The sequence below is a fragment of the Panulirus ornatus genome, chromosome 33 (assembly GCF_036320965.1).
Source record: "Panulirus ornatus isolate Po-2019 chromosome 33, ASM3632096v1, whole genome shotgun sequence".
Taxonomy (NCBI): domain Eukaryota; kingdom Metazoa; phylum Arthropoda; class Malacostraca; order Decapoda; family Palinuridae; genus Panulirus; species Panulirus ornatus.
In genome coordinates this window covers 25,124,719-25,151,600 of record NC_092256.1, presented here as the reverse complement: position 1 = coordinate 25,151,600, position 26,882 = coordinate 25,124,719, and the positions used below count along the sequence as shown (strand labels likewise).

Below are 26,882 nucleotides of genomic sequence, written 5' to 3'. Positions count from 1 at the left end.
ATTATTGAGAAATATGTTTAATATTTATATGATAATTTTTCAGGAGGTGGAAAAGCAAAAGCTTATAATAGCAGAAGTCACCAGTGAGAAAACAAAATTGGAAAACTTAGTAAGGCAGACAAAGTTATATTCTGAACGACAGGTGAGTTGTATTTTGGCAGTTGATTTGACTTGATAACTACATTTTGAAAGATTGAGATGTTTAGAATTTTCTGGATGAATGTGCAAAGACATGTTTGCGAGTAATGGTGCAGTAGAATTTAATCCCCCCCCACCTCTCTCTCTCTCTCTCTCTCTCTCTCTCTCTCTCTCTCTCTCTCTCTCTCTCTCTCTCTCTCTCTCTCCCTCTCTCTTTCTATCCCTCTCCCCCCCCACTCTCTCTCTCTCTCTCTCTCTCACTCTCACTCTCTCTCACTCTCTCTCTCTCTCTCTCTCTCTCTCTCTCTCTCTCTCTCTCTCTCTCTCTCTCTCTCTCTCTCTCTGCCGCCGCCAAATCCATTCCCTTTTATTTAAAACACTTCACTTCCTCCAGTTTTTCTCCGTTCAAACTTACCTCCCAGTTGACTTGTCCCTCAACCATACTGTACCTAATAACCTTGCTCTTATTCACATTTGCTCTCTGCTTTCTTCTTTCACACACTTTACCAACTCAGTCACCAGCTTCCGCAGTTTCTTACCTGAGTCAGCCACCAACGCTGTATCATCAGCGAACAACAACTGACTCATTTCCCAAGCCCTCTCATCCATAACAGACTGCATACTTGCCCCTGTCTCCAAAACTCTAGCATTCTCCTCCCTAACAACCCCATCCATAAACAAATTAAAACAACCATGGAGACATCACGCACCCCTGCCACAAACTGACATTCACTGGGAACCAATCTCTTTCCTCTCTTCCTATTCGTACACAAGCCTTACATCCTCGATAAAAACTTTTCACTGCTCTAGCAACTTACCTCCCACACCATATACTCTTAATACCTTCCACAAAGCATCTCTATCAAGTCTATCATATGCCTTCTCCAGATCCATAAATGCCGCATACAAATCCATTTGTTTTTCTAAGTATTTCTCACATACATTCTTCAAAGCAAACACCTGATCCACATATCCTCTACCACTTCTGAAACCACACTGCTCTTCCCCAATCTGATGCTCTGTACATGCCTTCACCCTCTCAATCAATACCCTCCCATATAATTTCCCAGGAATACTCAACAAACTTATACCTCTGTAATTTGAACACTCACCTTTATCCCCTTTGCCTTTGTACAGTGGCACTATGCATGCATTCTGCCAATCCTCAGGCACTTCACCATGGGCCATGCATACACTGAATATCCTCTCTAACCAGTCAACAACACAGTCACCCCCTTTTTTAGTAGATTCCACTGCAATACCATCCAAACTAGCCACCTTGCCGGTTTTCATCTTCCGCTAAGCTTTCATTACCTCTTCTCTGTTTACCAAACCATTTATCTGTTTATCTACAGTTACCCCAGGATTCTCTTTTAGAGAATCCTGGTGTTACCCAGAACCTCTCTAAAAGCTATTGCGGCCCTAGGCTGCATTACTTCCAATAGCAGGGAAGTGTACACTCCTTTGGGGTGAGTTCTTTGACAAGACTGTACTCTGAATGATACAGCCTTACCAAAGGTGACTTTTCACTTGTAATGTAACCTCAGGCAGGCAGTCTGTTGACACCTGTATTTGAAGAGATTTTTGGAAAAAGAGGAAATTATGTGAATGAGAAGAGGGTGGTTAAGTAAGTGAGCTTGGAAAAAAGAACTGTGTAAAGAAATGCTAGAAGAGATCGAGTGTAGAATGAAAATTGGTGAGAGTAAGTGAAGCTCTGGGAGTGGGTGAGAAATGGGAGGTATAAAGAGAAACACATTTGGCAGGTGTGAGAGAAGTATGTTTCATGTGGAAGATCGGAGGTGGGCAGGTGAGAATGGGTAGTGAGTAGTGAGATGAAGTAACATTGCTAGTGAAAGAGAAAAGATAGGTGTTATTTTCTTTTTATGAATGTTAGCTACATGTTAGAAAATGTTAGAAAAGCAAATGGATTTGTATGTAGCATTTATGGATCTGGAGAAGGCATATGATAGAGTCGATAGAGATGCTCTGTGGAAGGTATTAAGAATATATGGTGTGGGAGGAAAGTTGTTAGAAGCAGTGAAAAGTTTTTATCGAGGATGTAAGGCATGTGTACGTGTAGGAAGAGAGGAAAGTGATTGGTTCTCAGTGAATGTAGGTTTGCGGCAGGGGTGTGTGATGTCTCCATGGTTGTTTAATTTGTTTATGGATGGGGTTGTTAGGGAGGTAAATGCAAGAGTTTTGGAAAGAGGGGCAAGTATGAAGTCTGTTGGGGATGAGAGAGCTTGGGAAGTGAGTCAGTTGTTGTTCGCTGATGATACAGCGCTGGTGGCTGATTCATGTGAGAAACTGCAGAAGCTGGTGACTGAGTTTGGTAAAGTGTGTGGAAGAAGAAAGTTAAGAGTAAATGTGAATAAGAGCAAGGTTATTAGGTACAGTAGGGTTGAGGGTCAAGTCAATTGGGAGGTGAGTTTGAATGGAGAAAAACTGGAGGAAGTGAAGTGTTTTAGATATCTGGGAGTGGATCTGGCAGCGGATGGAACCATGGAAGCGGAAGTTGATCATAGGGTGGGGGAGGGGGCGAAAATTCTGGGGGCCTTGAAGAATGTGTGGAAGTCGAGAACATTATCTCGGAAAGCAAAAATGGGTATGTTTGAAGGAATAGTGGTTCCAACAATGTTGTATGGTTGCGAGGCGTGGGCTATGGATAGAGTTGTGCGCAGGAGGATGGATGTGCTGGAAATGAGATGTTTGAGGACAATGTGTGGTGTGAGGTGGTTTGATCGAGTGAGTAACGTAAGGGTAAGAGAGATGTGTGGAAATAAAAAGAGCGTGGTTGAGAGAGCAGAAGAGGGTGTTTTGATGTGGTTTGGGCACATGGAGAGGATGAGTGAGGAAAGATTGACCAAGAGGATATATGTGTCGGAGGTGGAGGGAACAAGGAGAAGAGGGAGACCAAATTGGAGGTGGAAAGATGGAGTGAAAAAGATTTTGTGTGATCGGGGCCTGAACATGCAGGAGGGTGAAAGGAGGGCAAGGAATAGAGTGAATTGGAGCGATGTGGTATACCGGGATTGACGTGCTGTCAGTGGATTGAATCAAGGCATGTGAGGCGTCTGGGGTAAGCCATGGAAAGCTGTGTAGGTATGTATATTTGCGTGTGTGGACGTATGTATATACATGTGTATGGGGGGGGGGGTTGGGCCATTTCTTTCGTCTGTTTCCTTGCGCTACCTCGCAAATGCAGGAGACAGCGACAAAGTATAATAAAAAAATAAATAATAGCTACATCAAAGGTTGTATCATCTACAAAGCTGTTTAAAAAGGAAGAATATATTTTGATAACTTGAAAGGGTTTAATATAGTGGCTAATAGCTCCCATGTGGGTAGTGTTATCATTAGTTATAACTTCACTCTGGATCAACTTGAGTCAGATGATATATTTTATGTATATTTAAAGTTTGCCTCAGGCTTTCATGAAATACCAAATATAATGATTTTATATTTTGCTTTAAACCTTTATTTTGTACAGATAGAAGTCTTAGAGGAGCAGCATTTGAAATACAAAGCAGAAGTTCAGCAGCTTATGGCTGAGCTGACTGCTGTTCAGAATGAATTTGAAGGTTAGTATGCTCCTGTTTTATTCACTGTATGTATTTTTTCTTCATATTAGTTCACCATTCCTTACATAGTGAGAAAGTAGTTTTGTCATTCAAATGAATTCCTGTCATGGCATTTTACTGGTATAACTAATTCTATTAAAGGACAGTCAATCACAATTACTTTCACTGGGCTATGGCAACTGCTTGAACATAATTTGATGACTGAAGGAAAGGATATGCTCACAAAGAGTAGGTTTTTTCATGGTGCTATGAACGAGGAGAAGTGGGTGACCAAATTGGAGGTGGAAGGATGGAGTGAAAAAGATTTTGAGCAATCGGGGCCAGAACATACAGGATGGTGAAAGGCGTGCAAAGAATAGAGTGAATTGGAATGATGTGGTATACTGGGGTCGATGTGCTGTCAGTGGATTGAACCAGGGCATATGAAGCATCTGGGGTATACCATGGGAAGTTTTGTGGGGCCTAGATGTGGAAAGGGAGCTGTGGTTTCAGTGCATTACATATGACTGAGTGTGAATGAATGTGGTCTTTGTTGTCTTTTCCTAGCACTACCTCACACACATGCGGGGGAAGGGGGGTGCCATCTTATGTGTGGCGGGGTGGCAGTAGGAATGGATGAAGGCAGCATGATCAATATGTACATGTGTTTATATGTGTATGTCTGTGTATGTATATGTATGTATACGTTGAAATGTATAGGTATGTATAAGTGCGTGTGTGGGCATTTATGTATATACATGTGTATGTGGGTGGGTTGGGTCATTCTTTCATCTGTTTCCTTGCGCTACCTCACTAACGCGAAAGTCAGCGACAAAGTATAATGATTTTATATATTTATTATACTTTGTCGCTGTCTCCAGCGTTAGCGAGGTAGCGCAAGGAAACAGACGAAAGAATGGCCCAGCCCACCCACATACACATGTATATACATACACATCCACACACGCACATATACATACCTATACATCTCAACGTATACATACATACATAAATACATGAATGTATTCATGAGTGCTTGCTAAAATAACAAGGCTTACTATATTATTGTAATACTCATAGCTGAGTCCCAGATTTTTCATTGTGAGTACATATCCATAATTTGTATTTGCACTAAGAGTTGCCTGTGTAGAATCTTAAAAACCTCTTAGTAAGGAACACTTAACAGACATCTTTACACAAAACAAGCATTGACCTAAAAAATCCCTGTACACTATAGGAAGTTTTAGAAATCACGGAGATATCTAAAAAAAGATATTGATAGAATACTAAATGGACTTGACCCATAGAAGGCTCATGGTCCACATAAGATTTCACCATATGTGCTGAAGATACATGTAGATACATTAGGTAAACCACTTGAAGTACTGTTCAAGATGTCACTGGTGAGAGGCAAAGAGCCAAGGATATAGAAAATGGTAAATGTCATACCTATCAGTAAGAAAAGAGACCAGGAACAGTTGCTGATCTACAGACCAGGGTCATTATAGAGTGATGTGTTAGGTTTTGGAAAAGGTAATTAGAAAACTGTTTCCCCTTTTAGAAAGTTAAAATACAAGGAGGGGAGGGTTTCTGGCCCCCCGCTCCCGTCCCCTTTAGTCGCTTTCTATGACACGTGAGGAATGCGTGGGAAGTATTCTTTCTCCCCTATCCCCAGAGAAAAAGGGTGGGGGAGGGGGGCGAAAATTCTGGGAGCCTTGAAGAATGTTTGGAAGTCGAGAACATTATCTCGTAAAGCAAAAATGGCTATGTTTGAAGGAATAGTGGTTCCAATAATGTTGTATGGTTGCGAGGTGTGGGCTATGGATAGAGTTGTGCGCAGGAGGGTGGATGTGCTGGAAATGAGATGTTTGAGGACAATATGTGGTGTGAGGTGGTTTGATCGAGTAAGTATTGTAAGGGTAAGAGAGATGTGTGGAAATAAAAAGAGTGTGGGTGAGAGAGCTGAAGAGGGTGTTTTGAAATGGTTTGACCACATGGAGAGAATGAGTGAGGAAAGATTGACCAAGAGGATATATCTTTCAGAGGTGAAGGGAACGAGGAGAAGTAAGAGACCAAATTGGAGGTGGAAAGATGGAATGAAAAAGATTTTGAGTGATTGGGGCCTGAACATGCAGAAGGGTGAAAGGCATGCAAGGAATAGAGTGAATTGGAATGATGTGGTATACCGGGGTAGACGTGCTGTCAATGGATTGAACCAGGGCTTGTGAAGCATCTGGGGTAAACCATGGAAAGTTGTGTGGGGCCTGGATGTGGAAAGGGAGCTGTGGTTTCAGTGCATTATTACATGACAGCTAGAGACTGAGTGTGAACGAATGGGGCCTTTGGTGTCTTTTCCTAGCGCTACCTCGCACACATGAGGGGGGAGGGGGTTGTTATTCCATGTGTGGCAAGGTGGCGATGGGAACAAATAAAGGCAGACAGTATGAATTATGTACAAGTGTATATATGTATATGTCTGTGTGTGTGTATATATATATATATATATGTGTACATTGAGATGTATAGGTATGTATATTTGCGTGTGTGGACGTGTATGTATATACATGTGTATGTGGGCGGGTTGGGCCATTCTTTTGTCTGTTTCCTTGCGCTACCTCACTAACATGGGAGACAGCGACAAAGCAAAATAAATAATAAAATAAATTAGAAAACAAGTGGATGAATTTCTACAGAGTTGGGATTGCGTAAGTGAGAGACAGCATAGTTTTAGCAAAATGAGGTCATGTTTAACTCACTCACAGTGATTTGCTATAGATATAAAATACCCTTGTGTGCAGAGGGGTATAAGTAAATCAATGGGAAGATTATTTCATACCTTGACTTTGGAAATTGATTGAGTGCTTATACCTTTTAGTTCATTTCACATGACAGCTAGAGAATGGATATGAGCGATGTGGCCTTTCTTCGTCTGTTTGTGGCACTACCGCAGGAATTTATGGGGAAAAAATAATCCCTTGGTAAAAAAAGATATAATCCATCCTGGTAACTCCCTTGACCTTCTTGTGGAAGAATCAAAGTTTGCCAGTGTATGAGGGGAAATTTCCTTTAGCACTGATAGATGCATTAGTATTCCTCTAAGTGTTTCCCTTTCCACAATTTTTCTAGAGTTTGTTTCAGTACAAATTAAGTTGACTAAATATTTTTTTAATGAATACATATTTCTATGTAGTAATTGGTAGGCAGCCAATGACTAGGGAGGTATATTGCCAGTTCTTCCTGCCTGGGCATCAGAAGGGTTTGTGATGGCTGCATAGCAAGCCAGTGCTTCAGTGGTTGTCAAATTGCTTTCCTGTGATCCTGGTAGCTGTCGGTTTGTGATGGCAGCATAGCAAGCCAGTGCTTCAGTCAGCGTCAAATCGCTTTCCTATGGTCCTGGTAGCTGTCTTTTCTTTCTTCCATACCCACACATGGACTACCGGCATTCTGTCCACAATCTTTCTTTGACAACACTTAACTCAAACAGCTCATTTGTTGTAACTCTAGATTTTGGTGTGGTGATCACTATGTGTTAGCCCTGCCATTTGGCAAAATGGTAGGAGCAATAGATAGAAATATTTAGGCAGGAATATTAGGTAGAAATATTAGGTAAGAGTAGTAGGTAGGAACATTAGGCAGGAGCATTAAGTAAAAGTAGTCAATAGGAACATTAGGTAGGAGCCTCTGTAAACACTGTGCTAGAGTTCCCTCTGACAGTGGCTTTCTAAGGGTAGTCACTAAAGGGTAAGAAGGAGCAATAGCTACTTATGGAGACTCTGTTGCATTGGCCATCCCTTGAGGGAGTTCCAGTTGGAAACAGGCATCGGAGATATGGATAGCTAGCTAGACAGATTGATGAACAATTACGGTGTAATGTAGCCATCATTACATTCATTTTGACTTCAAACTAATCATATAGTTTTATATTTCGTGTAAGTCTTGTTTCTCTCTTAATAAAGATTTTGCTGGCTCATAGCATATCAAACACTGCTTTTCACATTGTGATATTCTTAGAGACTAGACACACTAAGCTGTCACCTTTTTATCGTTATGTAGTGTATAATCCCTTTACTTATATCCCAACATCGTTTTTAATGGCTTTATTAAGACCAAGTTATTTTGGCTTCTATTCAAGTGGACTTGTTTTTGTGAAAGTGCATTATCCCTTGTTTATTTTACAGTCTGATGCCCACTCACTTTACATATTATTGTTATTTTTTAATGTAAGTTTGCTTTGTATATCCAAATAGGGTACAAAGTGAGAGCAGCTAGTGTCTTAAGACAAAAGAATCGTCCACCAGAAGCTAGTTTGAATGAACTGCAGTCTGAAAAGTATCAGCTACAGGCTGATTTTGAAGCAGCTCAACTTAAAGTGCAACAGTTACAGTAAGTAATCAGTTAATACTTGAGTATGATGTATTTTCTGAATATGATAAAAGTATGTTTAACAACAGTACAGGTTGAACATCTTTAATCTGGTAACATTGGAACTTGGTCATTACCGGACCAAAGAAAATGCCGAAAAACAGAAATTAACTTCTAAAGGAACCCCCTGTGTAAATATATACCAGACCCCTACCCTTGCCAGCTCCACGTACATATTGCTTAAAACGGGAAATAATTCAACCATTAATGCTTCCAAACAAGGTTTTTAATGTTACATCAGAAGTACCCCCTGATGGAGACTCCACTATCGTGAGTAAGGGTTTTTTTGTGGCATACAATCCGGTACAGGGCAGATTCGTCAGCATTATACACTTGTTCTGGGGCTAAGTTTTCTGTAGCCACTAACTGTGCAAATTCATCCTCAAACTTTGTCACAGCTTTGTGGCGAGCAGTTAATGTAACGAATGACTGTAGGTCAGTAGTTGGTTATGCTCAACTCTTGTTGCTGTTGTTTTATTGTTATCATCAAGGCTGCCAGCCCTCACAGGGGTCAGGCCTTGCTGCATCAATCCCAGCTAGGCAGGCAGCTGGCTCATACACTCTCTCTCACCCTGTACACATTGCTGTTGGTTGTTTGATAGAGAATTAGAGTATCCCCACATTAGCAGGACCTTTATGAATTTGTACATACCTAGCACTTTCCTCTCCATCAAAGTTACAAATGCCACAGCAACTAAGACACAAATAATAACTAGCAAATACTGTAAAGCAGAAATAATGAAAATTATCAGCATAACTTACACTTTACAAAGAATAGGTTAACATATTACCAGTATTTTTTTTTTTTTTTTTCCAAAAGAAGGAACAAAGGGGGCCAGGTGAGGATATTCCCTCAAAGGCCCAGTCCTCTGTTCTTCACGCTACCTCGCTGTCTCGGGAAATGGCGAATAGTATGAAAGAAAGAAAGAAAATTACCAGTAGACATTAAATTCTATATAATTAGATCCTAAATTTAATGCATGAATTCTGCCAAAGTGATATTCCATACAAAAAAATTATTTCAATTCTTAAATCCTTTCGTACTAAAAGAATCAACCTCTTTCATGGGAGATAGAAACTGACCTGGCTCACGCAGGACTGAACTCAAATCATGTAAAGATTTAAATGTCAAACAAACCTCCTTTAAGAGCCCTTACGCCGTTAAGGATCTTTAATCCAACATCGAGGTCGCATACCATTTTTTCGATATGAACTCGCAAAAAAGATTACACTGTTATTCCCAAAGTAACTTAATCTGATTTCTCCAATAGAGGATCATTATAGTTTTCGAAATAGAAATAATCAACCTTTGTAAACAGAGCAGTTACTTATCATATTCCTGTTGCCCCAACAAAATATCATAGCCCAATAACATCAAACATATAACTAATTTTTAAGATTTATCTACCAAAATATGAAGATTTATAGGGTCTTCATGTCCCCCCCATTTCATTTAAACCTTTTCACTTAAACGTAAATTTCAAAGTTTTCAATAGAGACAGTAAATTTCTTGTTCAGCCATTCATACCAGTCCCCAATTAAGGGACAAATTATTATGCTACCTTAGCACGGTTATACTACTGCGGCCATTAGATTTAAACATCACTGGGCAGGCTAGGTTTTTGGGAAGCAGTGATGGCTTCCACAAAAGATGCCTGTGATATGAGAAAAGTGGGAGGTGGGCAGATTAGAAAGGGTGGTGAGTGGTGGGATGACGAAGTATGATTGTTAGTGAAAGAGAGGAGAGAGGCATTTGGATGATTTTTGCGGGGAAATAGTGCAAATGATTGGGAGACGTATAAGAGAAAGAGGCAGGAGGTCAAGAGAAAGGTGCAAGAGGTGAAAAAGATGGGAAATGAGAGTTGGGGTGAGAAAGTATTGTTAAAGTTTAGAGAGAATAAAAAGATGTCTTGAAAGGAGGTAAATAAAGTGCGTAAGACAAGAGAACAAATTGGAACATCGGTGAAGGGGGCTAATGGGGAGCTAATAACAAGTAGTGGTGAAGTGAGAAAGAGATGGAGTGAGTATTTTGAAGGTTTGTTGAATGTGTTTGATGATAGAATGGCAGATATAGTGTGTTTTGGTCGAGGTGGTGTGCGAAGTGAAAGGGTCAGGGAGAATGGTTTGGTAAACAGAGAAGAGGTAGTAAAAGCTTTGTGGAAGATGAAAGCCAGCAAAGCGGCGTGATTGGATGGTATTGCGGTGGAATTTATTAAAAAAAAAGGGGTGACTGTGTTGTTGACTAGTTGGTGAGGATATCCAGTGCATGTATGGTTCATGGTGAAGTGCCTGAGGATTGGTGGAATGCATGCATAGTGCCATTGTACAAAGGGAAAGGGGATAAAGTGAGTGCTCAAATTACAGAGGTATAAATTTGTTGAGTATTCCTGGGATATTATATGGGAGGGTATTGCTTGAGAGGGTGAAGGCATGTACAGATCATCAGATTGGGGAAGAGCAGTGTGGTTTCAGAAGTGGTAGAGGATGTGTGGATCAGGTGTTTGTTTTAAAGATTGTATGTGAGAAATACTTAGGAAAACAAATGGATATGTATGTAGCATTAATGGATCTGGAGAAGGCATATGATAGAGTTGATAGAGATGCTCTGTGGAAGGTATTAAGAGTATATGGTGTGGGAGGTAAGTTGCTAGAAGCAGTAAAAAGTTTTTATTGAGGATGTAAGGCATGTGTACGAGTAGGAAGAGAGAAAAGTGATTAGTTCCTAGTGAATGTCGGTTTGCGGCAGGGGTGCGTGATGTCTCCATGGTTGTTTAATTTGTTTATGGATGGAGTTGTTAGGGAGGTGAATCAAGGGATTTGGAGAGAGGGGCAAGTATGCTGTCTGTTGTGAATGAGAGGTTTTGGAAAGCGAGTCAGTTGTTGTTTGCTGATGATACAGCGTTGGTGGCTGATTCGGATGAGAAACTGCAGAAGCTGGTGACTGAATTTGGTAAAGTGTGTGAAAGAAGAAAGCTGAGATGTGAATAAGAGCAAAGTTATTAAGTTCAGTGGGGTTGAGGGTCAAGTAAATTGGGACGTAAGTTTGCATGGAGAAAAACTGGAGGAAGTGAAGCGTCTTAAATATCTGGGAGTGGATTTCGCAGCGAATGGAACCATGGAAGCATAAGTGAATCACAGGGTAGGAGAGGGGGCGAAGGTTCTGGGAGTGTTCAAGAATGTGTGGAAGGCAAGAACTTTATCTCGGAGAGCAAAAATGTGTATGTTTTACAGAATAGTGGTTCCAACAATGTTATATAGTTGCAAGGCGTGGGCTATTGATAGAGTTGTGCGGAGGAGGGTGGATGTGTTGGAAATGAGATGTTTGAGGCCAATATGTGGTGAGGGTGGTTTGATCGAGTAAGTAATGAAAGGGTAAGAGAGGTGTGTGGTAATAAAAAGAGTGTGGTTGAGAGAGCAGAAGAGGGTGTATTGAAATGGTTTGGTTGCATGGAGGGAATGAGTGAGGAAAGATTGACCAAGAGGATATATGTGTCAGAGGTGGAGGGAACGAGGAGAAGTGAGAAACCAAATTGGAGGTGGATAATGGAATGAAAAAGAGTTTGAGCTATCAGGGCCGAAACATACAGGAGGGTGAGAGGCGCGTAAGGAATAGAGTGATTTGGAGTGATGTGGTATACCGGGCTCGACGTGCTCTCAGTGGATTGAACCAGGGCATGTGAAGCATCTGGGGTATACCATGGAATGTTTTGTGGGATTTGGATGTGGAAAGGGAGCTGCAGTTTTTGTGCATTACACATGACAGCTAGAGACTGAGTGTGAATGAATGTGGTCTTTGTTGTCCTTTCCTAGCGCTACCTCGCACACGTGCAGCGGGAGGGAGGTGCCATTTCATGTGTGGTGAGGTGGCGATGGGAATGGATGAAAGCAGAAAGTATGAACATGTATATGTTTATATATGTATATGTCTGTGTATGTATATGATGTATACGTCGAAATGTATAGATATGTATATGTGCGTGCATGGGCATGTATGTATACACATGTGCATTTGGGTGGGTTGGGCCATTTTTTTGTTTGTTTTCTTGTGCTACCTCGCTAACACAGGAGACAGCGACAGAGTATAATAATATTTATTTATATTTATTTTGCTTTGTCGCTGTCTCCCGCGTTTGCGAGGTAGCGCAAGGAAACAGACAAAAGAAATGGCCCAACCCACCCCCATACACTTGTATATACATACACGTCCACACACGCAAATATACATACCCATACATCTCAATGTACATATATATATACACACACAGACACATACATATAAACACATGCACACAAATCACAGTGTCTGCCTTTATTCATTCCCATCGCCACCTCGCCACACATGGAATAACATCCCCCTCCCCCCTCATGTGTGCGAGGTAGCACTAGGAAAAGACAACAAAGGCCCCATTCGTTCACACTCAGTCTCTAGCTGTCATGCAATAATGCCCAAAACCACAGCTCCCTTTCCACATCCAGGCCCCACACAACTTTCCATGGTTTACCCAAGACGCTTCATATGCCCTGATTCAATCCATTGACATCACGTTGACCCCGGTATACCACATCAATCCAATTCACTCTATTCCTTGCCCTCCTTTCACCCTCCTGCATGTTCAGGCCCCGATCACACAAAATCTTTTTCACTTCATCTTTCCACCTCCAATTTGGTCTCCCACTTCTTGTTCCCTCCACCTCCGACACATATATCCTCATGGTCAATCTTTCCTCACTCATTCTTTCCATGTGCCCAAACCATTTCAAAACACCCTCTTCTGCTCTCTCAGCCATGCTCTTTTTATTTCCACACATCTCTCTTACCCTTACATTACTTACTCGATCAAACCACCTCACACCACATATTGTCCTCAAACATCTCATTTCCAGCACATCCACCCTCCTGCGCACAACTCTATCCATAGCCCACGCCTCGCAGCCATACAACATTGTTGGAACCACTATTCCTTCAAACATACCCATTTTTGCTTTCCGAGATAATGTTCTCGACTACCACACATTCTTCAAGGCTCCCAGGATTTTCGCCCCCTCCCCCACCCTATGATTCACTTCTGCTTCCATGGTTCCATCCGCTGCCAGATCCACTCCCAGATATCTAAAACACTTTACTTCCTCCAGTTTTTCTCCATTCAAACTTACCTCCCAATTGACTTGACCCTCAACCCTACTGTACCTAATAACCTTGCTCTTATTCACGTTTACTCTCAACTCTCTTCTTTCACACACTTTACCAAACTCAGTCACCAGCTTCTGCAGTTTCTCACATGAATCAGCCACCAGCACTGTATCATCAGCAAAGAACAACTGACTCACTTCCCAAGCTCTCTCATCCACAACAGACTGCATACTTGCCCTTCTTTCCAAAACTCTTGCATTCACCTCCCTAACAACCCCATCCATAAACAAATTAAACAACCATGGAGACATCACACACCCCTGCTGCAAGCCTACATTCACTGAGAACCAATCACTTTCCTCTCTTCCTACACATACACACGCCTTACATTTAGACAAAATTAAATATTTTCTAAAACAATCAGATGTTAAAAGACTCACTTGGCATTTCACCACTGAAAAAAATTTTAAAAACTTATTTGCCACTAAGACAGCTTTAACTTTTTAAGCTATTCTTTTTTCAGGATTCCTAATTTACTCAGATTTGAATTTTCCCTGATACAAAAGGTACAAAATTTTAAATGTTCTTTAATTAAATTTTTTCTATATTTAAACTTTCCCTAACGGTACTTTTTGACTATAGTACGAATTTAGATTTACAAATTACTAAATTGTTTGAACACAAAAAATATTTTCTTAATGAATATAAAGTTCACCAAATATAAAGTCTACATTTAAAACAAATCGTAGTTTTACCCCTTCATTATCCCTGATCCTCACACCAACCCCTGACTTTACCCCAAAGAAATTGTAAAACCATTCTTCCCCTGTATCCTTGAGTTTTGTTTTGTTCAAAGCCTGAACATCTGGGTTCCTCCCTCAGACATATTACCAATCTCTAATTTTGTCACCATGGTTACATTCACATGCATCCAGACGCTCCAGAGCACTCCTCGCTTGGCTCTCTTTTCTGTTCCATCTTTTTTTTTAAGACTTGAATTAAAAGAAGGGGAGGGTTTCCAGCCCCCTGTTCCTTTCCCTCTTAGGGATCCTCTATGACAAAGGGAATAGTGGGTAGAATTCTTTCTCCCTTATCCCCAAGGGATGTTACATTATTTCTTTCTTATTTATATATCAGTAACATAGGCAGTACTTTATTTACATGAATGAATGAGCAAATGATTTTCTCTTTACCAGAAATATAAACACAAGTACTGCAATAATTGTTTCTTTATTGTAAGACTAAAAATGCCCATCACATTTATTTTGGGGCAAGAGAGAGTGGGAGTTTATGTAAAACATGAGATGTGGATGCACATGACTGACATCTAAGAGAGTTTTGAGTAATTCAGTTGATATGGCTCATGGAATCCATGAAGGCCATTGTAAAGCTGTAGCACTACTGTCTATCTATCTATCTATATCTCTGATGCCTGCTCCATTAGGAACTCCCTCAAGGGGATGGCCATGGCTAAAGAGTCTCCATAACTGGTGAACTCCCATACTGCATCTTATCCTGTAGTGCCTCACCCTTAACAGGCCACTGGCAGAGGGCAACTCTAGCACGGTGTTTTTAGAGGCTCCTATCTATTACTCTTATCAACTACTTCTGCCTAATGTTCATGCCTAATGTTCCATCCTACTTCTTCTACCTAATGCGCCTGCTTAGTGTTCCTGCCTACTACTGTATTTAAATTCTACCTAATGCTCTTGCCTAATGTTCCTACCTACTATTTCTCTCTGTTGCTCCTACCATTTTGCCAAAAGGCCTGGCAAGCACACAGCATTTACCACAGGAAAATCTTAAGTTACAAAGAATGAGTTGGGAGATTTAAGTGTTGTCAGGTGTTATGTGTAACAAGGAGACTGTATGTGTATGGACAGAATGCCAGCAGTCCACGTGTGGATGACTTAGAAAAAAAGACAACCACCTGCGTCATAGAGAATAGAAAAAAAGACAACCACCTGGGTCAGAGAAGTTCAACTTGACAACCACTGAAGTGCTGGCTTATTGTGCTGCCATCACACTAACCCTTGGTCAGTGGCTACCTCCCAACTACTACCTTTTAATGCTACTACTTTTTATAAAGCTCAAGCATTACCACATTATAAAGCTGTAGCACTAGTTTTCTATTTATCTATCCATATATCTGATGCCTGTTCCTTTAGGAACTACCTCAAGGGAGTAGTCTTAGCAAAAGAATGTCCATAACTGGTGAACTCCAGTGTTAGTTCCTATCCTTTAGTACTTTACCGTTAAGAGGCTGCTGGCATAAGGCAACTCGAGTGCAGTGTGTTCAGAGACTCCTACCTAATGTTCCCAGCTAATGTTCTTACCCACTGTTTCAACTTAATGCTCCTGTCTAATGTTCCTACTTACTGCCTCTTGTCTATTGCTTCTACCATTTTGCCAAAAGGCAAGGCTAGTGCCTAGCACTCACAACACAAAAATCTAGAGTCAGGAAGAATGAGTTGCTTGACAACCACTTAAGTCCTGGCTCACTACACAGCCTTCACTAAGCCTCCCAATACCCAGGCGGGTAGTACTGGTAATATACACCTTGGTTGGTGGCTGCCTACCAACTACTAGGTAGTGTAGCCATAACACTGCCAAAGTGTTATAAAACTGCTATAATGTGAAGCTATAACACTACTACTGTGTAAAACTATTACACTCATACAATGTAGAGCTATAATCTAAACAAATCTTGTTGGTATTTTTATTCATCTCCCTTACAATTATTTTGATTTTTCATTAAAAACAGCTCAGAAACATAATTGTTCTGTTTCATTTATAGTTTCAATCCTCCTGTCTATCCTAGGTATCAAGGATAGTGGGTGTCCATATACATGGACCTCCCATGACAATCTATGGGTAACTGTTAAATTTTCTCAATCTGTGGTATTAGACTGTTAGTGATATTTATGAGTTATTGGTGGAACCAAATGTCAGCTGAAATTTCAAGTGGTGATGAGAGGTAGTAAAAGTCTTACAGTGTGTAGAGCAGGTGCTATATAAGATTTCTCATGATGTCCAAAGAAGTGAAAGGCTTGAGGGGTTGGTAACCAGAATTCCCAAAAGATATTGAATGATTAATCAACCCTGAATCTAGTCACTAATTGTAGGTCTACACATTTCAACTGAATTATTTAGCATTAGAATATTGTACTGCAAATATAAAAAAGAAGGAACCTATGAAAGCCAGAGAACTGGTCAATTGTCTTTTTTACAACTTAGTGATAGATAGAAAAGAGAAAGATGTGGACTGTGAAAGAAAAGTGACCTTATAGACATACATGACAGAATTCCAAGTGGGCCTAAAAATGGTGATATCCTTTTTTGATTTTTTAGCTGTAATTTGCACAGCTCTGGTTCTCTGGTAAATGCATCTAAGAAAGAATTTGTACTGCTCTGGTTCTCTGGTAAATGCATCTGAGAAGAAGTCTAGCAATCAAATAACACCTGTTTCTTCTAGATGAATTCTGAATAATGATCAATCACAAATATGGGATTAGGATAAGGGAAAGCTAGTACATTGAGGAAGTAGAGATGATAAGGTACTATTGTACATTTAGATGTGATCCTCCAACATATATGTACCAGTAAGTAATCTCCAGTAGTCTGTGTGATAAAGTTGCTGTAACCTAATTTTAAAAGATTATGTGCATGATCAGGAACACTGTATTTTCCAGTAATAATGAGTAATCAGAGAAATGTGATGGTGAAGAATATATTTGATAACATGGTAAATCATCCTCTAAATATCAGACATATATCCAGCTGATTTCACATAATTTGAGCTTATGTAAGGTTTCTGATGTTTGCCTTATGGAAGCAGTTTGGGACTTTTTCAGATGCCAGTGATAATATAGTATTTAGTGGTTTGGTATTTGTAAAAAAAAAATCCCTATGGTAGTGCAAGTAATAACTTATTTTCATATATTTGTTATTTCCCTCATAGCAAGATAGTACCAAGAACAGACAAAGAATGGCTTTACATTCATTCTCTAGCTTTAATGCGTCAAAACCAGATCTCCATATCATTATTTAGGCTGGTTTCCCCTGACTTTCATTTACCCCTTTTTTGTTCAGCTCATTGACAGCATCACCTCCTGTATAGCACTTCACTCCAGTTCCCTCTATACTTTGCATCCATTATACCCTCCTGCATGTTAAGGCCCCAAACACTCGAAGCATCTTTCACTCCATTTTATCTCAATCTAGGGTTGCCCCATTTTCTTGTTCCCTCTACTTCTAACACATGCAACATCTTAGGTATCCTCTTCTCATTCATCCTCTCCATATGTCCACACCATTTTACCAAACCCTCTACAGCTCTCTGATACTTACTCTCATACATACGTACTCCAGTAGATACATCAAGTCTGATTTATATGTTCCTTATATAATTTTTTTTTTAGGTCGGAATTGTCAGCAATTCAAGCAGAGCACAGCTTCCTACAGTCTGAGAAAGATGGAATCGTAAGACAGTTGTCATCACTTTCTGAAGAATTAAGCAAGAGGGAAATTTCACACCATGAAAAAATCACTTGTCTTGAAAGTAAAATGGAGACCAAAATAGCAGAATATCAGATGATTATTACCAGTATGTCCAACCAGAATGAAACAATGAGTAATAACTTTAAAGTGAGTAAAAATCCTTTATCAGTAGCATGAATAACTTTTAAGCTTAACATTTTGTATATAAGATAATGTTTGAGTTGATTTCATTGTAATTACATATTTGTCCTGTACTGGGAGGGAGTTTTTCACTTATGGGGCCTCATCTCATCAATATTTTCTATCATACAACTTTCTTGATTTTTTATGCCATTTAAATTAACCATGTCTTCAGTTATATAATTTCATTCATCTTCCACTCTTATACTATAAAAGTGCTTCATTGCATCTTTTTTAACAAGGCATTTGCTTAATTTCATATTATGTCCTTTGATTGTTATATTGTTGCATGTCCTGGGAGGTGGTCAGGTTAAAAATGGGTAGTGAGTGTTGGGATGAAGAAGTAAAGTTGATAGTGAAATAGAAAAGAGGGGTATATAGGTAGTACTTACAAGGCAGAGTGCTAATGATTGGGAGATACATAAGATAAAGCATCAGGTGGTTAAGAGGTAGTTGCAGGGATTGAATAAAAGGGTAAATGAGAGTTGGGTTGAGTATCAGTAAACTTCAGGGAGAGTAAGTTTTGAAAAGAGGTTAATAGTGCGCAAAAATCAAGAAAACAAATTGAAACATTGGGGAAGTGGTAACAGGTAGTGATGAAGTGAGGAGGAGTCTGAGTGTTTTGAAGGACTGTTAAATGTGTTTGATGAAAGGATGGCAGATAGGTCAGGTTGGTATGCAGAGTGAAAGAGTCATGGAGAGTGGTTTAGTGAAGAGAGAAGAGGTGGTGAAAGTGTTGCATAAGACAAATTGAGTCAATGCAGCTGCAGTAGATGGAATTGCAGTTGAATTTCATAAGAGAGGGAGACTGTGCTGTTAATTGGTTATTTAGGATTTTCATTTTACGTATAGATAATGGTGATGTGCTTGAGGAATGGTAAAATGCATGTATAGTGCCATTGTCTAAAAGAAAAGGGGATCAGTAGTGAGTGTTTAAACTATAATGAAATGTTTGTTGAGTTTTCCTGGTAAGTTGTATGGGAGGGTGGTGATTGAGACGGATGAAGGCATACACAGAGCATCAGATCAGAGAGGAACAGCATGGTTTCAGGAGTGGTAGAGGATATGTGGATCAGGTGTATGCTTTACAGAATGGTTTTTTTTTTTTTTTTTTTTTTCATACTTTGTCGCTGTCTCCCGCGTTTGCGAGGTAGCGCAAGGAAACAGACGAAAGAAATGGCCCAACCCCCCCCCATACACATGTATATACATACGTCCACACACGCAAATATACATACCTACACAGCTTTCCATGGTTTACCCCAGACGCTTCACATGCCTTGATTCAATCCACTGACAGCACGTCAGCCCCGGTATACCACATCGCTCCAATTCACTCTATTCCTTGCCCTCCTTTCACCCTCCTGCATGTTCAGGCCCCGATCACACAAAATCTTTTTCACTCCATCTTTCCACCTCCAGTTTGGTCTCCCTCTTCTCCTTGTTCCCTCCACCTCCGACACATATATCCTCTTGGTCAATCTTTCCTCACTCATCCTCTCCATGTGCCCAAACCACTTCAAAACACCCTCTTCTGCTCTCTCAACCACGCTCTTTTTATTTCCACACATCTCTCTTACCCTTACGTTACTCACTCGATCAAACCACCTCACACCACACATTGTCCTCAAACATCTCATTTCCAGCACATCCATCCTCCTGCGCACAACTCTATCCATAGCCCACGCCTCGCAACCATACAACATTGTTGGAACCACTATTCCTTCAAACATACCCATTTTTGCTTTCCGAGATAATGTTCTCGACTTCCACACATTCTTCAAGGCCCCCAGAATTTTCGCCCCCTCCCCCACCCTATGATCCACTTCCGCTTCCATGGTTCCATCCGCTGCCAGATCCACTCCCAGATATCTAAAACACTTCACTTCCTCCAGTTTTTCTCCATTCAAACTCACCTCCCAATTGACTTGACCCTCAACCCTACTGTACCTAATAACCTTGCTCTTATTCACATTTACTCTTAACTTTCTTCTTCCACACACTTTACCAAACTCAGTCACCAGCTTCTGCAGTTTCTCACATGAATCAGCCACCAGCGCTGTGTCATCAGCGAACAACAACTGACTCACTTCCCAAGCTCTCTCATCCCCAACAGACTTCATACTTGCCCCTCTTTCCAAAACTCTTGCATTTACCTCCCTAACAACCCCATCCATAAACAAATTAAACAACCATGGAGACATCACACACCCCTGCCGCAAACCTACATTCACTGAGAACCAATCACTTTCCTCTCTTCCTACACGTACACATGCCTTACATCCTCGATAAAAGCTTTTCACTGCTTCTAACAACTTTCCTCCCACACCATATATTCTTAATACCTTCCTCAGAGCATCTCTATCAACTCTATCATATGTCTTCTCCAGATCCATAAATGCTACATACAAATCCATTTGCTTTTCTAAGTATTTCTCACATACATTCTTCAAAGCAAACACCTGATCCACACATCCTCTACCACTTCTGAAACCACACTGCTCTTCCCCAATCTGATGCTCTGTACATGCCTTCACCCTCTCAATCAATACCCTCCCATATAATTTACCAGGAATACTCAACAAACTTATACCTCTGTAATTTGAGCACTCACTCTTATCCCCTTTGCCTTTGTACAATGGCACTATGCACGCATTCCGCCAATCCTCAGGCACCTCACCATGAGTCATACATACATTAAATAACCTTACCAACCAGTCAACAACACAGTCACCCCCTTTTTTAATAAATTCCACTGCAATACCATCCAAACCTGCTGCCTTGCCGGCTTTCATCTTCCGCAAAGCTTTCACTACCTCTTCTCTGTTTACCAAATCATTTTCCCTAACCCTCTCACTTTGCACACCACCTCGACCAAAACACCCTATATCTGCCACTCTATCATCAAACACATTCAACAAACCTTCGAAATACTCACTCCATCTCCTTCTCACATCACCACTACTTGTTATCACCTCCCCATTTGCGCCCTTCACTGAAGTTCCCATTTGCTCCCTTGTCTTACGCACTTTATTTACCTCCTTCCAGAACATCTTTTTATTCTCCCTAAAATTTAATGATACTCTCTCACCCCAACTCTCATTTGCCCTTTTTTTCACCTCTTGCACCTTTCTCTTGACCTCCTGTCTCTTTCTTTTATACATCTCCCACTCAATTGCATTTTTTCCCTGCAAAAATCGTCCAAATGCCTCTCTCTTCTCTTTCACTAATACTCTTACTTCTTCATCCCACCACTCACTACCCTTTCTAATCAACCCACCTCCCACTCTTCTCATGCCACAAGCATCTTTTGCGCAATCCATCACTGATTCCCTAAATACATCCCATTCCTCCCCCACTCCCCTTACTTCCATTGTTCTCACCTTTTTCCATTCTGTACTCAGTCTCTCCTGGTACTTCCTCACACAGGTCTCCTTCTCAAGCTCACTTACTCTCACCACCCTCTTCACCCCAACATTCACTCTTCTTTTCTGAAAACCCATACAAATCTTCACCTTAGCCTCCACAAGATAATGATCAGAATGTGTGAGAAATAATAGGGAAACAGAAGGATTTGTATGTGGCATTTATGGAGAAAGAATATGTTGATAGAGATGCATGGAAGGTTTTAAGAATATGTGGTGTGGGAGGAAAGCTTCTAGAAACAGTAAAAAGCTTTTATCATTAATGTAAGGCATATTTATGAGTAGGAACATAGGAGAATGAGTGATTCCAGTTGAAGGTTGTTCTCCATTAGGGGTATGTGATGTTACCATGATGTTTAGTTTGTGTTTGGATAGGATGGTGACGGAGGTAAAATCTAGACTTGGAGAGAAGGTCAAGTATTCAGTCTGTAGGGGATGAGGTGGCTTGGAAAGTGAGTCAATTGTTGTTTGCTGATGACACAGCATTGGTGGCTGATTTGAGTGAGAAACTGCAGAAGTTGGTGACTAAGTTTGGAAGAGTGTGTGAAAGGAGAAGGTTGAAAGAAATGTGAATAAAAGCAGTGCTATAAGGTTTAGCAGGGTAGAGGGACAGGTTAGTTGGTTTATGAGTTTGGATGGAGAAAATCTAAGGAAGTAAAGTATTTTAGATACCAGGGAATGGATATGGCAGCAAACAGAGCCATGGAAGCAGAAGTGAGTCATGGAGCAGCATACGGAACAAAGGATGTAGGAGGATTGATGAATGTGTGGAAACGAAAGGGAGTCATGGGTTGGGTTAGATTGCATGGGACTTTAGCTATGGATAAGAAATATTTTTTAATCCTTCAAAACCTGTATTCTTATTGAAATGATTGAAGTTGTCAGAAATATACAAAGGGTACTTTTGACTAAGACTTTAAAGCTAAGAATTAAAATTGTATCATAAATGGCTTGACTCATAATCAGCTTATTTTTCTCAAGTCGAATTATTGCAATCAACAGAAACAATTGGAAACTCTTAGGGAGACTCATGCACGGGAAATGAAGGATCTTACAGCTAGACTGGAGCAGACTGAAAATAAGTTGTGGCAGCTAAAGAATACATTGAATTCCTCAGCATCATTGACCTCTTCCAGTATCGTCACTAGCATGCCTTCTACTACTAGTACCTCTCATCCATTACGCTCTGAGAGTGATCACAGTGTGCCGATGGTGAGCCATAACAACACTCATCAGCATCGCCGCCAGCCTAGTCATGGATATGATGAACCAAGAATTGATGTCACCAACATGGTCAGAGAAGAAGGGGAGGTTTGTCATGTTAAAAGCATAGTACTTGCAGATTCAAATTTTGCAGTGAAATATAGAATATCTCAGTAGATTATGAAAGTGAAATACATGTGATATTGAATGATTTGATATATTACAAGGAATAAAATGGCATGAAAGATAAGAGAATGGACTCAAATTTTTATGGCAAAAACAAAAACTTAGCTATTCTATCCAGTGTGAAAAATTGATTTTAATATGGAAAGCCCAGCTACCTTAACAAAGTATCAGCACCCTTAGCTTTTGTTTTCTGTGGTTCAGTTGTTTCATTTCTCAAATCTCATTGTTAGATATGCTTTACATGAGGATTCGTTTTCAGATAAGTTCGTTTGGTCTCTCAAAACCCAGCATTTGATTGGTGTCAGTGTATTCAAGTGATTCGCAAATTATAACCAAAACTTTTTCCATATTTTTTTTTTTCTTGCCGCTGTCTCCCGTGTTTGCGAGGTAGCGCAAGGAAACAGATGAAAGAAATGGCCCAACCCACCCCCATACACGTGTATATACATACGTCCACACACGCAAATATACATACCTACACAGCTTTCCATGGTTTACCCCAGACGCTTCACATGCCCTGATTCAATCCACTGATAGCACGTCAACCCCGGTATACCACATCGATCCAATTCACTCTATTCTTTGCCCTCCTTTCACCCTCCTGCATGTTCAGGCCCCGATCACACAAAATCTTTTTCACTCCATCTTTCCACCTCCAATTTGGTCTCCCACTTCTCCTCGTTCCCTCCACCTCCGACACATATATCCTCTTGGTCAATCTTTCCTCACTCATTCTCTCCATGTGCCCAAACCATTTCAAAACACCCTCTTCTGCTCTCTCAACCACGCTCTTTTTATTTCCACACATCTCTCTTACCCTTACGTTACTTACTCGATCAAACCACCTCACACCACACATTGTCCTCAAACATCTCATTTCCAGCACATCCATCCTCCTGCGCACAACTCTATCCATAGCCCACGCCTCGCAACAATACGACATTGTTGGAACCACTATTCTGTAAAACATACCCATTTTTGCTTTCCGAGATAATGTTCTCGACTTCCACACATTCTTCAAGGCTCCCAGGATTTTCGCCCCCTCCCCCACCCTATGATCCACTTCCGCTTCCATGGTTCCATCTGCTGCCAGATCCACTCCCAGATATCTAAAACACTTTACTTCCTCCAGTTTTTCTCCATTCAAACTTACCTCCCAATTGACATGACCCTCAACCCTACTGTACCAAATTACCTTGCTCTTATTCACATTTACTCTTAACTTTCTTCTTTCACACACTTTACCAAACTCAGTCACCAGCTTCTGCAGTTTCTCACATGAATCAGCCACCAGCGCTGTATCATCAGCGAACAACAACTGACTCACTTCCCAAGCTCTCTCATCCACAACAGACTTCATACTTGCCCCTCTTTCCAAAACTCTTGCATTCACCTCCCTAACAACCTCATCCATAAACAAATTAAACAACCATGGAGACATCACACACCCCTGCTGCAAACCTACATTCACTGAGAACCAATCACTTTCCTCTCTTCCTACACGTACACATGCCTTACATCCTCGATAAAAACTTTTCACTGCTTCTAACAACTTGCCTCCCACACCATATATTCTTAATACCTTCCACAGAGCATCTCTATCAACTCTATCATATGCCTTCTCCAGATCCATAAATGCTACATACAAATCCATTTGCTTTTCTAAGTATTTCTCACATACATTCTTCAAAGCAAACACCTGATCCACACATCCTCTACCACTTCTGAAACCACACTGCTCTTCCCCAATCTGATGCTCTGTACATGCCTTCACCCTCTCAATCAATACCCTCCCATATAATTTACCAGGAATACTCAACAAACTTATACCTCTGTAATTTGAGCACTCACTCTTATCCCCTTTGCCTTTGTACAATGACACTATGCACGCATTCCGCCAATCCTCAGGCACCTCACCATGAGTCATACATACATTAAATAACCTTACCAACCAGTCAATAATACAGTCACCCCCTTTTTTAATAAATTCCACTGCAATACCATCCAAACCTGCTGCCTTGCCGGCTTTCATCTTCCGCAAAGCTTTTACTACTTCTTCTCTGTTTACCAAATCATTTTCCCTAACCCTCTCACTTTGCACACCACCTCGACCAAAACACCCTATATCTGCCACTCTATCATCAAACACATTCAACAAACCCTCAAAATACTCACTCCATCTCCTTCTCACATCACCACTACTTGTTATCACTTCCCCATTTGCGCCCTTCACTGAAGTTCCCATTTACTCCCTTGTCTTACGCATTATTAGATCAAAATCAGTTTGATTCTAATGAAGATCAGTTGATATAAAGTGTCTGTGGATACAGCTGGTAACTGTAAAGTGGTTTTGTCATATGCATTTATGGCAAATACACATGTGGGAGATTATTTTGTTTTCCTTGGGCAGACACTGCATTTTTTTTTAATTTGGTTATACTTTAAGTTTATTGATAGTAAGCCTATGAAGCTACAGCACATGCACGTGGGAAATGATTTTGTTATCCTTGGATAGATAGTGCATTGTTTTAATTTTGGTATTCTATAAGTTTCTTTGTAAGTCTAGTATCTGGTGTATTTTAAGCTTATTTGCAAATAAGCCAAGTTTTGTTAAGATTTTTTATTAATTCTGTATATTTGCACAATCTTAGGGTTCAGAGTGGGTGGAACCTGTTCACCATTCTCCAGGTAAACTAAGAGGTTACAGCCCTCCACCCCTGGATCAGCTTATAAATTCCCCCCTGCCTTCTGCTGTTGGCCTTACTTCTCAGGATGATAATGTCAGCATTACCAGCATCAACACAGATGCCACAGGGAAGGAGGTAGCTAGGCTTGAGTCAAAGGTGAGATTCTTACTGAACAGTAGAATGTAGTTCTTTCTACATGTAAATTAACATCCCTTTCTCATGTTTTAGAATTATGGTTGGGCAGAGTATTTCCAAGTTACATTTTATAAAAAGTGCAATAAGTCTTAGTTACTTTATGTAAAAAGTGTATTAAACCTTCCTTCTTGCATTTGTATTGAGTAGGAAACTTATGCAGCAGAGTGGTGATGGTTTTCATTGTGAAGGAAATTATTTGCTTCCACGGTATGAGTATTAATCTAATCTTGGAATAATTCAATTGCAAGCCTTCCAAAACAAATTGCATTTGTGTGGAAGGTTGTAGTCTCTCAAAAAGATGCACTAATTTCTGAGAAGGCATGAATTACCATACTATTTTGTACTGGAGTGACATCTAACATTGCCAACATATATTTTTGTTACCAACTGACTCTGTTCTCAGGTATCTCTGCCCTTTGCCAGCCTCCCTAGCTAGTGTTAGGGAACCCATTTCTACAAAACTAATATCCACAAATGTTGTATGCCTGTATGCACATGATACATCCATTATTAATGGAAATGGAGTGAATAATGGTAGATCATCCATTATTAATGGAAATTGAGTGATTGATGGTAGATAATTGATTCCCCTCCACTACCTAACTAGGAAACTTAGCAACTTGCATAAACTGCATGGGGAAGTGATCTGTCTTAGCTACACCAAAAATCAGTTATATTTTCTATTTGGAAATTAATTACTGCATTGAAAATTGCATGACTTTTAAAGGAGAATAGTAAAAATTGAATTAAATGTGATGTTAAGGATGTATACCCAGCAATTGAGTTATCTGTACAGATTGATCCTGTGGATTTCAAATTGATCTCTATGACTCCTGTTGTATCACTAAGGTTGGCAAGCATGTTTGCAAGAAGCATTTTCTAATAAACATGATAGCTACTCTTTATAGTAATCATTCTTGAAGTGAAAAATAAATAAAATGTGTAAGAACTGTTTCAGAAACACCATATTCTGCAATATATACTTTGTTTTACACATTGAGAAGTAGGATGGAGGAGGGGGCAAATGTACTGGGACCAATGAAGAATGTATGGAGAAAGAATGTTATCCTTGGAGGGCAAAAATGGGTATGTTTGAAAGAATAGTAGTGCCAGCAATATTATATGGTTACAAGCCATGTGCTATAGCTGCCTTGCGTAAACTGGGGGAGGGGGGATGCCATTTCATGTGTGGCGGGGTGGCAATAGGAATGGATGAAGGTAGCATGTATGAATATGTACATGTGCATGTATGTAT

The 26,882-nt window shown here is 40.3% G+C and overlaps 1 protein-coding gene across 2 annotated transcripts in view; it reads left to right on the top strand.

Annotated features, from left to right (window-relative positions):
• The window catches only part of LOC139759651 (uncharacterized), a 144,893-nt gene that overhangs the window by 99,039 nt on the left and 18,972 nt on the right, over positions 1-26,882 (top strand). For both annotated transcript variants that reach the window (XM_071682045.1, XM_071682044.1), the window contains exons 14-19: positions 44-142; positions 3,629-3,719; positions 7,946-8,081; positions 17,673-17,898; positions 22,359-22,667; positions 25,397-25,588. In XM_071682045.1, coding sequence (XP_071538146.1) covers positions 44-142; positions 3,629-3,719; positions 7,946-8,081; positions 17,673-17,898; positions 22,359-22,667; positions 25,397-25,588 — 1,053 coding nt within the window. The remainder of the gene's footprint in view (positions 1-43; positions 143-3,628; positions 3,720-7,945; positions 8,082-17,672; positions 17,899-22,358; positions 22,668-25,396; positions 25,589-26,882) is intronic.